The sequence below is a fragment of the Ictidomys tridecemlineatus genome, chromosome 8, assembly GCF_052094955.1.
Source record: "Ictidomys tridecemlineatus isolate mIctTri1 chromosome 8, mIctTri1.hap1, whole genome shotgun sequence".
In the NCBI taxonomy this organism is placed as follows: Eukaryota; Metazoa; Chordata; class Mammalia; order Rodentia; family Sciuridae; genus Ictidomys; species Ictidomys tridecemlineatus.
This window is the reverse complement of record NC_135484.1, coordinates 56015847-56028641: the sequence shown is the minus strand read 5'-3', so window position 1 is coordinate 56028641 and position 12795 is coordinate 56015847. Positions and strand designations below refer to the sequence as shown.

The 12795-nt window shown below is 43.9% G+C and overlaps 1 protein-coding gene across 3 annotated transcripts in view; it reads right to left on the bottom strand.

The window, feature by feature from the left end:
• The window catches only part of Bend3 (BEN domain containing 3), a 36656-nt gene that overhangs the window by 10820 nt on the left and 13041 nt on the right, over window positions 1-12795 (bottom strand). For 2 of the 3 annotated variants that reach the window (XM_078019539.1, XM_078019541.1), the window contains exons 2-3: window positions 10098-10145; window positions 9476-9678 (exon numbers count right to left, since the gene is read on the bottom strand). In XM_078019539.1, coding sequence (XP_077875665.1) covers window positions 9476-9678; window positions 10098-10134 — 240 coding nt within the window. In that variant the 5' untranslated portion in view covers window positions 10135-10145. Of the gene's footprint in view, window positions 1-9475; window positions 9679-10097; window positions 10146-12304; window positions 12447-12795 lie in introns of all 3 variants that reach the window. The other variant, XM_078019540.1, reaches the window with a different exon arrangement.

The window sequence follows — 12795 nt, the reverse complement described above, 5'->3', positions numbered from 1 at the left end:
GCCCTAACAAAATCAGAGTTGTCCTTCTTGCTAACTTTTATAGACAAAATTAGATCTGCAATTGTTCACCGTAGGTTCTATCACATCAAAATAATTTCGGAGGTTCTGTGGATTATGAGATTATGATGTGGTTTTACCAATACAGAGGATCTGAGTTTGTAATAGCAATAATTAAAATTATAACTACCTTAGGAGTAATTTTACAAGGGGTACCAATGGTACACTAAAAATAGGATTTCATGCCAGGCACAGTGGCACATATCTGTAATCCCAGAGACCTGGGGGGGTTGAATACAGGAGGATGGCAGGTTTGAGGCCAATCTAGGTAATTTAGCAAGACCCTGTCTCAAAATTATAAAAAAAAAAAAATATAGTAATGACTGGGATATAGCTAGGTGATAGAGCACCCCTGGGCTCAATTCCCAGTACTGCAAAAAAAGAAGCAGAAACAAACAATTTAAAATAAATAAAATAGGATCTTGTGTAGGAAGAGACCTGCCCTAATGAATACCTAACGTGGAAAATACGTACTGGTAAAAGTTCCTGGGGGGACTGGCTGAACTCCAACAACCAATTTATGTTTCTGGACTCCCCTACATTCCCACTCCACGCAGGAGACGAGAGTATATCTGAACTGGAAATCCCCTAATATCCAGCCTTATTAAGACAAATGTTTTCATTTGCACTGAGCATGTTAGAAACACTACTGTCCACATCAACATTTTTGACTAAACTGTTTTAATAAAAAATATTAGAGTCCCAGTAGAGGGCAATGTTCTGCACTTCCAGAAACCTTGGACACACAATTCAACATAAAACACAACACAAGTACCAAAGAGAAGGTTCTGAGATAGCCCCACACTGGTGTCCTGTCAACTCAGTGCTCCAATTAATTCCACAAATGCTGCCAAAGCGACGACGGGCTGGCTGCACTTGCTGCTGATGATAAAAATCTCTGCTCAGCTGTCTAGGAGTATCAAGAAATCTTTAAATCTGTGCTACTTGGCACTGGGTGTCTGGTTGACACAGTTCCCAATTCTCCTAAGCTTATCTTCCAACCATATGGGGACTCTGCTGCATAGTGGAGGCTCTGCGATGCCAGCATCGAGCCGGGATCACGATCAGGGTATTTCATGCTACCAGGCGCATCCGTGGACTCACAAGGGAATGCCCACATCTCTCAGCCAGAGAATGGGATGGAAAAGGAAGCTAATATGTTGCAATTCAAGTTAAGTAGAAAGTCAAGGGGAGATTCCAGGTGTTCATGCCCAGCGACATCCCAGGGACTGGGTCACCACGGAAAGGCTGAATTAGACATCTTCATCAGGCCCTCAGGTCCAAGAGCCGTCACTGAACTCAGTTCAATGACTGATGAGGAGCTAAATGGTGCCCAGAGAGGCAGCAAAGTGGAACACCAAGAAAGCAGCATGCCTTGGGAAGCAGGGCGTCTGGAATTAATGTGCTATCGAGGGCAGGCCAGGAGAAAAGGCAGCAAGAGGGCTGGCACTGTCCTCCTGGCACAACTGCACTGAGAATGATGCTAACCTTTTTCATTTTCAACAGAATTCTCCTCCTCTCCCTTCTAGATGCAGTCAGCAACAGGGCTGGAGGAGGCCTCACCACTGGAGCTGGTGAGCAGCCTCCCGCACCTGGCAGGACTATGCAAGGCCCAGGCGCATGGGAAATGAGCTGGATGCAGTCTCCCCTCTCATGGCCCTTAGCCTCTGGGCGGGCTGTCTTTACCCTCCAGCAGTATATGGTGAGGAAGAAGAATGTGCTAAGATGCCAAAGAAATAAGAATCTGGGTGGAACGGGGGTGGGGGTGGGGGGTGGGGGGGGTGGGGGAACCCTAAAGCAACAGCAAAAAAGGGAAAAGAGGAAGACTGCGGAATAATACTGCATCTAAGGTTCCTCAGGTGCCTTACAAACTCCCCTCTCTGCTCCTCAGGTCTAAGCGCTATGTGCACAGCGTGAAATGCAGCGGGGTTGGTGGTGCCAACTGCTCCAAGCCTTGTAAACATGGGAATGGCCACAGTACCTGTCTGCTGTGGTTGCTCTGCACATTCTCAAGAATCCCCAGTTCATCCCATAGTCACTGACTTATGAGGCGTTCAGGGTATTGGCACTGCATGTATGAGCGAGATGGCATCTCTGTTCTCCAATGGAAAACTCGACCACAATAGCATTTTGGGATTAAAACAAACAAGAAAGCAACCAACAAACAAAAAAACACAGAACAGGACTAACCTCTGCCTGGCACAAAGCTCCTGAACATTGCCTCCACTTCTGTGAACAAAAAGATGATTCCCAATGAAAACGTTGGCTACTCACCTCCCACATCTGCTGCCTTTGGCTACGCAACTCTCATCAGGGGAGGTGCCAAATAAGTCTTCACACAGCCTTTTGTTAGACTTTTTGAGGGAGGTTTTATTTTCCATCTGAGTATGGTACTAAATGTCACTCAAAAAACCAGCTGTCAACATTGATAGAAGTAGGAATGTGGAGCACCTTAGGGTCAGGGCTACCATTCAAATCCTTGCCCCTCTGCCCTCTTGCCCTGGAGTGGAAAAGAGAAAACAGGTGCTCTATGCTCTGACCATGGTGGTGCTCAGGCCTGGGGCATCCTGGAGGGCATCAGATGGCCTTCCTTGACAGTCTCATGCCAGTTTTGTTCCAATAAATGTGGAAGGTGAATACTGGCCTCAGGGTGGGGATTAGAGATAGGGCTGGGAAGGCAAATAAACATTTGTGAAGGGTGGGGCAGGCCACACCAGGCTCCTCCAGAGCACTTCACCACTCCACAAGAAGCCAGGGAGGTGAGCAGTGCTATCGTTCCATACAGTGGAAGCACCTGAGGCCCAGAGGTCACAGAACCAGATGCCCCCTTATCTGACTCCAGAGTCTCTGTTCCTACTGATGTTACCTTGAAGGGGAGATGAATCACAGAAGGTGACAAGAAGGCCACAGAGCAGAGAGCCAGAGTCTTCCCTCCAGACCCCAGGAGCAAGGGTGCTCCCCTGGCATTCCAACCCTTGGTTTTAACTTACCTATCTCAGTTGACTCATCTGCCTGGAGGACACATTGATTCCTTCCTCACTGCCTTGTAATAGGAATTAAGTAAAAGAAGAAAGGGAACAGGGCTGTACTAACAGAGTTACCGCTCCTCCTACCCACTTCTTCTTCTTCTTTTTTTTTTTTTTTTGGTGCTGGGGATTGAACCCAGAAACACTTTACAAGTGAGCTATACCCCCAATCCTTTTTATTTTTTATTTTGAGACAGAGTCTCACCAAGTTGCTGAGGCTGGCCCCAAACCTAAAGTCCTCCTGCCTCAGCCTCCTCAGTTGCTGGGATTACAGGCAAGAGCCACCATGCCTGGCTTCCCACTCTTTCTGATGATCACTCCTTTCAGCCTCCAGGCTTCTTCTGGCTTACCAGGTGCCAAATGTGCCAATAAGGCAGTACATACACCCTGCCTCAGCCCTGCCATCATGTAGAAGAAGGCTCAGAAGATTCAGCGGGACAATGAAAAAGGACTCTTCTATTTGTGTTAAGATAAGTACTATTTTGAAAAATCAACACATATGATAATTTCATGAAAGTTATGGATTGTTCTAAAGTCCCCAGGGTTCTGAGACTATTGATTTACTGACATGTCTCCATGTACAAACTTCTAAAAAGGAAATACTGCTTTAAATGTTCCACAAGGAGTTTAATAATTTCAAAAGATTTTTATGGGGCTGGGGCTATAGCTCAGTGGCAAAGCACTTGCCTAGCATGCGTGGGGCACTGGGTTTGATCCTCAGTACCACGTAAAAATTAACAAGTAAAATAAAGGCATTCTGTCTATTTACAACTAACAACAAAATTTTAAAAAAAAGATTTTTATGTACAGAACAAGGAAGGATGTCCTTATTTCACATATGCTAAGAGAAATTAATAAAGTGGTAAAACACCCAAATAAAATCTGGGCCTTAACATATCTTTTCCACTCCAAGAGGTAAACTGCCTTCTATAGTCAATGCTCTGAAAAGCAACCACACATGACCATGGAGCACAAGCAGACTCGACAAGTCATAGCAGAAATATTTAAATCCACTCTTGGTTCCCTTTCCCCAAGAATGTCAAAATGCAATGCCTGGGGCTGGGGACATAGCTCAGTCGGTAGCATGCCTGCCTTGCATGCATAAGGCTCTGGGTTCAATTCCCAGCACCAAAAAAAAAAAAAAGAAAAGAAAAAGCAATGCCTGAAGCTCCTGCCCTCCCCACCCCACTGTCCAAGTACACTATCTGGAACCTTCATGTGACACCAGAAATGTATCTACCATAAACCCAGAGCTCTTCTGAATGGCTTTGTACTGAAGAATTGGACTAAAATGCTAATTATAAAAACACTTCCTTCCCTTTCTGCCCCAAGAATAAGAAGCAGATCCTTTCTCCATGCTCCCACTGTGACAACAATGAAGAGTAACATTATCTGTACAACACAGCAGTGGGGTTACCCGGGCCACCCAAAGGCCCACCTGGCCTACACGCGGCCAGAACTCCTGGTTGAGAGCTCGCCATTCCTCACCGTGATGAATCAGCCATGGCAATGGGGCGGGCATTCCTTCCCATCCTCTGCACTGTGGTTGCTTCTTCTATCAGCAGATAGAATTTTATTTGTCCACCTTTGAGTCTGGGTTTGGCCATGGCCATGTGACTTACTTTGACCTGCAGGCCCCTTGCAAATGTGATGCAAGCAGAGGTTCCAGAGCTGGCCCTCCCTAGCCCCTAGGAACTCTTTCATCATCCTGTGAACAAGTCCAGACAGGCTTCCCAGAGGGGAAGAATGTACACAAAGGGAAGCTCCAGTCACCCCCCCCCCCAGATAGGCCATTCCAGACCACCCCACCCAAACACATCAGGCCACATCAGAAGAACCACCACCAGCTGATCCACAAAATAATATGTTTTAAAAAAAAGGCGGTTTTTTTAAACTACTAAATCCTGGGTGGTTTGTTTCACAGCTCAAATAAACTGATACACTCAACATTATCTTCCATTTCCGGAACTCTAGCTTTACTTCAACCTTCTGGTGAGTTTGCAGAATTGAGCATAAGCAGAAATGTAACATGAAAGATAAAAATGGGTTGGTTTTGTTTTGCTTTGTTGATTGAACCCAACACATGAGGAAAATATTTTCAAGTGTTCCTTGAAACTTCCTCCTCCTCAAATTTCTCCACACCATCAGAATAACCTCTGGGATTGCAGCCGAGGCACACTCATACAAGTGACTAGGTTTAGTAGGTATATGGAAGGTCCCTGTGGCATTATTTGTAAGACTATAAAACTGGAAAACACTTAAATATCAACCATTAGGAAAAAAGATAATAAATCATGATCTAAAATAAAACATATGAAAAAGCAAATGGTTAAATGTTTTTTCAAACAAGCAATCAGGAAGATGAGTTTTTTGTTTTCAACTTTTTTTTAGTTGTCGATGGACCTTTATTTTGTTTATTTATATGCAGTGCTGAGAACCCAACCCAGTGCCTCACACATGCTAGGCAAGCGCTCTACCATTGAGCCGCAACCCTAACCTGGGAGATGAGGGGGGTTTTTGGGTTTTGTTTTTAAATATTAATTTTTAGTTGTAGTTGAACACAAAAATACCTTTATTTTATTTATTTATTTTTATGTGTGTTAAGGATCAAACCCAGGGCTTCACATGTGCTAGGCGAGCGCTCTACCTCTAAACCACAACCCAAGCCCTGGGAGCTGAGTTTCAATCCACTAGAAACTGCCATCCAGGCATGAAGCCCTTCCTTAGCTCACAAGTATACAGCAAGGGTCTGGTATAGACAGCCAGAGTCAAGGGTGGGATATTTCTAGTTATTTATTTGTTTAAAAAGGCTCAAAGATATTTTTTAAATGTAACTTTTTTTTTCCTGGGCATTATAGATTTTTTTTTTAATGTCTCGCTCAATTTTATTATTCACGTAAGTCAAAAAATGGAAAACCCAAATGTCCATCAGTTGATGCATGTGTCCACACAACAGACTATTATCCAGCCATGAAAAGGAGTAAAGTGGTTTCAGGATTCTGGTTCTGCATGTAAAGAGCTTGGAAATCTCCACTCTATCCTCACAAGTAAAAAGCTCGATAAAGAAACACAAATCTACAATTTTCCTAGATCCATAAGACAAGTGAAGTCCAGCTGCTGACCCCAAAATGGAGAGAGAGGTGAATGAATACAGAGAACCACAACTGCCCAGACCAGACACCCAACCGTGGAGACCCCCAAGGCAATCGGAGCTGGGCAGGGAAGCCTGATCTGCAAGGATAGGTTGCTGGAGGCTCTGGGTGGACAAGTCCAAGAATTAAAAACTCCAGAGGCCCCAGGCCTCAGAAAGCCTTTATATTTTTATGGCTTTACCTTCAAGAGCTCTACCACATTCTTAGTGTGACTATCTGAGAAAAACTCTCCCAAGCCTTATGGGAGGGTCAGGGAAAACAGAAGCATTCTGAAATACTCCAAGTCATCTGTACTTAAGGAGATGTGCCCTCAGGAGAAACTAACCAGAGCCTACCCTGAAGAAGTTTTATCTGAGACCTTCTGACCTGTGGGGAGGGAGATACCAAGTCCAGCCCACACCAGCCATCCAGTCCCAGCCCAGGGAGGAGCAGAGGAACTCGGGAGAACCAGTGGAGTTTACAGTCCAGAGGCACAGATCTGCTAAAGGACAGAGACCCAGCCACAGGGTAGCGAACCCCCTCTTCCTTTGCCTCACCACCACCCCCTAAAGGCCTATCACAACAGCTCCTTTGACCCAGTACATCAGATCTGACTATCAAGAAAAAATATAAAGTATACGAAGACCAAAGCAGAATCACATGATAGAGATGATGGAATGAATTATCACAAAGAATTTAAAACAACCATAATTTGTATGTCAAGGGTTCTAATGGATAAGTAGACAGAATATAAGAACAAAGGAGCAATGTACAGAGAAGCAAAAGTTTGAAGAAAGAACAAAAAAGAAATGCTAGAGAAAAAACAAAGCCCTATAACAGAAATGAATAATGCCTTTGATGGTCTTAGCAGATTGGACATGGCTGAGAAAAGACTCTCTGAGCTTGATGATACCTCAATAGCAAACTTCTAAACTGAAGCAATGAGAAGAAGGATTAGAGAAGAAACAAAACAAAACAAAACAAACACACACACAAAAAAAAAAAAAAGAGGGAGAGAGAGAAGAGAATCTAAGAACTGTAGGGCAATACAAAAGATGTGACATACAGGTATGGGAATACCAGGAAGAGAAAAAATGTTTGAAACCATGACAGAATTTCTCCAAATTAATGGCGGACACCTAAACAAAGATTCGGGAATTCAGAGAAAACCAAGGAAAATGCCAAAATAGCTATGTCTAGGCATATTGTTTGCAAAATACAAAAAAAAAAAAAAAAAATTAATTAATCCCAAGAGAAACCAAAGAAGGGCAAAGGTAAGATTCACATCCAGCCTGTCCTCAGAAACCGCGAAGGCAAGGAAGCGCAGGGAAATGGAAAGAAAGAAAAAACTGAACAACTCAAAACTCTGTGCCTTGCAATATTATTTTTCAAAAATGAAGAAGATCTCAAACAAACAAAAAATGAGGGAATTGTAACCAGTAGACCTGCCTTATAGGAAATGTTAAGAGAAGTTCTTAAACCAAGTAGGATAGTGCACGCCAGCTATTCAGAAGATTGAGGCAGGAGGATCACAAATTTGAGGCCAGCCTGGGAAACTAAGCTTGATCCTGTGTCAAAATAAAAAATAAAAAGGGCTAGAGACAAATACCCGGGGTTCAATCCCTTCTACCACAAATAAAAAAAAGCATAGGGGTGGCCTGGGGATATAGCTCAGAGGTAGAGCACTGGCCTAGCACATGCAAGGCCCTGGCTTCAATCCCCAGTACTGCAAAAAGAAAAAAGGGGGGACCAGGGTGTGTGCAACGGAGATGAAGTATGAATGCTACATCAGGGATGAATCTTGAAAACATTATGGTGAGTAAAAAAAAAAATAACCCAACAGGAAAGGCCATATAGTATGTGATTCCATTGAAATGAAATGTTCAGAATAGGCAAATCTATAGAGATTCAAAGTAGATGAGACGCTGTCAAGAGTTGGAGGTATGGGAAAGGTTATGACTGCAAAGGAGTTTCTTCCTGGGGTTATGAAAACGAATTGAAAAATGAATCTGTGGTAATAGCTGCATGATTCTATGACTGTATTAAAAACCACTGAGTTGCACAAAACCTAAATTGGGGAATGGTATAGTATGCAAGTTATATTTCAATTAAGTTGTTAGAAAGATAACAAAATAAGAAATACAATTAAATTTTTTAAAATGTATCTCTCAGTGTTCCATAACATAGAATGCAGGTCCTTACATAATATAAACATGCATACTTAAATCCTTGTTAAAATCTTAGTCTCACCATTGTTGCAATACAAGGATAATTTTTAGTTACTGAGGTCTAAACAAGACCCTAAAATGCATGAATTCCAAATTATTTAGATCTGCCCTAATATCGAATAAGGAATTGAAATTAACCAATAAAACCAAGAGTCCCATATTGATACCCCACGGTGCTCTGACTAATGACCAGGAGCACTGAAGACCTGGATTCTCTGTGAACAGATGCAGAAGTTAATATGCTTCTTTGGGTCTCCCAAAGAGTGAATGTGGCCAGCGGGAGGGGAGAGGCAGGGAGGAGATGTGGAGCTGGGTTGGGGGTTTGGCAAAATGTTTTCCTAAGAATTAAAGATATATTTGTTGGACCGTGGAGAGGCTCCATCAACCCCACTGAAGCATCCTAAGACAAACACCCACCTGAAGTCCCAATGCTGTTCCTCTCCTCAGTGCAAACCACTTCACATGGATGTCCCTGTCTCCCGCCTGAACAGCAGGGTGCCAGCATGTTAATTTCCATTTTCTATCTCTCTCAGTATTTAGCCAAGTGCAATACAGTCAGAAAGCGAGGAAGAAATAAAGCAAATTCATAAAACAGATAACTTACATGGTAACAGGTATGATGTAAAAGAATCCCCCACTTCCAGAAAGATTCACTGAAAAGTTCTTTAGGGAACAAGTTGCCTAACAGTATTGGGACATAAGATAGATTTATGAAAAGACCTGCTAGCCCCCAACCTTCCCAGGAAGGAGTCGACCATGAAAGCTGTGGGAGGCTGGGCTGAACTGACCACCCTTGCTGTCAAGGTCCTTGCCCTCACGGAGCACAGCAAAACAAAGAACTCAAAAGCAGTTGCATTGTGAAGAAACCCCTCTCCCTGTAAGGAATCCAGATACAGACAAAGCTTCCAACTGAACTGAAGTCAGTTGGGTCCAAGGGTTTAGCAATAGCCCAGAGGCCCAAGAGTAGAGAGAGATTCGGCCTTGGATCAGACAGGGCTAGAGCCCAAGCAGAGGGAAGGTGCTGGGCCCTCACCTCGGGTATCAGCCGCCTCCTCTTCACGCTGGGGACAGAATCTGGCTGGCCCTCGCCACCTGGCTGCTTTCGTTTGCTGGAGTCCTGGAGGGCGGCAAAGACGCTGTCCAGAGGGTGCTTCTCTGAAGGCTTGGAATTCAGTGAGCAGTCCAGGGCAGCATCTTCAGCCTCCGTCTCCACCTTCACAGTGTTATTTTTTAGAACTGTGCAGAGAGGAAATAGGACTTAGGGCCACTGAGAGATCGGCAGGGTTCTCTGAGCCACAGTTGTTTGAGGATCACCCCCTGACACTGTCACTCAGAGAATAACATCTATCTAGTCATAAACCTGTGCTTTCCAGCAAAGTGATCTCTATCTTACTAAACTAGTGCTACACAACCAAACCATGTTCTAAGTTCAAAATTAGTCTATAAGTCTTTTGGGGGGAGAGGTGGGATATGGAGAGAACTAAATATTAACTGTATTGCACTTTTAAAAAATACATAAGATACTTATAACAAGTGTTGAGTAGAGGGGGATGGGAACAGGCAGTAGGAGACTTTACATTATATTCCCTTCTACATTTTTAGAGTATGTAATATATGACCTATTCAAAATTATTAAATGAGAAACGTTTATTTACCTTCTTCTACATCTTCACCGAATTCAGCTGAGTTCATCTTCTATTCCACTAAATGAAAACACAAACACAAAGCCTTCATTTATTGCTTGACTTGCTTATTAATATTCCCTATCCACAGAAATTCCCTTGCCCCAGCTCTGTGCAGTAGGAGGTTAAAGGTCATGAAGCACTGTGCAAGAGCCGGCCTCCTAATCTTGTCTGCAGATGCTCAGGAGCAGTCAGGCCTGGCCGGCAGGAAGCCTCTCTCCAAGACTTCACGTGGGCGGAACCTGTCGTCAAGCATCCATTGAAAGCCACTTAGTGAACCAGGGGAACATTACTTGAGCAAATTAAATCTTGCAAAAGACCCCAATTTAGATGATCACCTTTTAGCCCCTGCTTATAAAACCCTAGCCATGACATGAAAGAAGAGAGACTGTGGGCCCCAACATGTGGAGCTGAGGTCTCAGCACTTAGGTAGCCAAGAGATCTATGGTGCCCATGAAGACAGCCACTAGATACATGTGACTACTGAGGACTCTAAATGTGGCCAGCCCAAATGGAGACATGCGCCAGGTGTGACATACATACCATATTTCAGATTTAGATTAGTTTTAAAAAAAAAAAAAGTAAAACACCTCATTCATAACCATTTTACATTGGCCACATTGAAATGATATTATTTGATATTTATTACTTGATGGGCTACCAAAAAAAAAAAAAACTGTATTAAAATTCAAGGCCAGTCTGGACCTTTAGTGAGACTGTGTCTCCAAAAAAGGAAAAGGCTGGGGAAAAGGGGCAGAATGTAAAGCCATGAGCCATGGGTTAGATCCTTTATACTACAAAACAAAAAAACACCTCACCTAATCTTTAAACATGGCTATAAGAAACTTAAAACTACATATGGGGTCCCCTTATATTTTTACTGGATGATGCTAGCCTAGCCCTTCCTTCCACAACAGGGACAGAAAGGCACTGAGGGTTTTTCAGAACTCTATAGACAATCAGGTTCAAAAGATCAGGTGAGGGCAAGAGGCAGGATGTGTGTGGGGTGCCCTGTCTAAGCAGAGCCAGCCCTGACTCCCACTGCCCCAGGCAGGATGGAACTAACAACATCATTAAGTATAAGGTACAAATGAGTTACCAACATTTGGGAAAGAAAGGTACATGGCAACCTTTAATATTGACATTGGGGAGTTGTTGTTGAACAACTGATTAAGGTGACTGCAAACACAGAGTTCTCGTTTGGGTAAAAGATAGAAGGAAATAGGACCAAGGAATATCCCTTGAGACTTTTTTGTAAGAGGGATGCCAACTACATCATCCAGTAAACCATTCAAGGGAGAGTCATGGAATGGTGTATGTTCAATATATTGTCCTGTTTAATAGGGCAGGATGCAGGGGACAACAGAGACTGTATCTAGGTGACCTATGTAAATAGTAATATCTTCAAAAGTCACACATATGTAGTGCCTATTAGGTGAAGCCCTGTTCTCAGAGGATCACAATAACCCTCTGAGTTAGACACGATTCTTTTCATCCCTGTATTACTAACTTTCAGAGGCTAAAAAAGAAAATAAGATGTATTTGAAATTTAAAATAATCTCCTACCTGAAAAAAAAATGGATATACAAAGTGATATTGAAGGAAAACAAAAAGTCAACTTCAAGGGTTCATCAATTATTTTACCAGCAGTCAAGCTTTAGTGACTCATTCCATTGTATTTCAAGATATAAACCTTGCATCTGATTCTGGGTGTCTCTGAGTGGACCAGAGGGCAGCTAATGCCAGGCAGAAACTCAGAACCGACTCCTGGCCCAGCCTGAGGGCCTATCAGGCAAAACACTTGAGGCCAGCCCAGTGCCCTGAGCTTGCCAAACGCCCTTGCAAACTCTGCCACACAGTCACATAACCTGTTGCCTCCAATCAAGGGCAGGGGTGAGAAGCAGCAGAACAGATGGGGAGGAGTGAGTGAGGCAGGTGCACTACATACAAACTCCATTCTTGACAGAAAAGGGAGAACACGGCTGATAGTTTATTTGAGGGAAAACAGGTAAAAATACTGCAAAGACTCTGGCTAAGCAGAAAAGCATTGAAAGGCCAGGCGAACCCTAGAAAACAGGAGTGGATGAAAGAGCACAGCAGACAAGCCCAGGAGCCGGGGGCGCTCTATTCATCTGTCATTACACTTGCCCACCCACGTTTCTCTGATGCCAGTCACATACAGAGCAGTGTGCAGCCGGGAGGCAGGTGCTGGGTGGAGTCTATGCAATGGGACTTGGTGAGCAGGAAGCTATATTCTGAACCACCACCAGATGACATTACACCAGGCAATTTGGCACCTTTCAATTGTGAACCCTCCTGAAACTGACAAAGAAAGAGCAGACATGTGAGCCACCTGTAGGTGGGAGAAGAGCTGTGGGGGAGCTAGGAAGGGTTAGGGATGAGGTGAGAGGAAGGGGCTGCGGGCTGCCTGGGCTTCCGAGACACCCAGAGTGCATCTGCTTTGGAACACATTTCTGTGTTCTTTTGTCAACTAGTGGCAGATGCTAGGTTAGCACAGAAATAACCCAGAACACAGGCAGATAGCCACGCGCTTGGGAGGGTGGGGAGTCTCCCAATTGCAGGGCCTGGAAAACCTGCAGCTGCCTCTGGCTGCTGTGGGGAGGAGTGAGTCAGGGTCCTCTTTAACATCCCGGCCCACGAGCTGCATGCC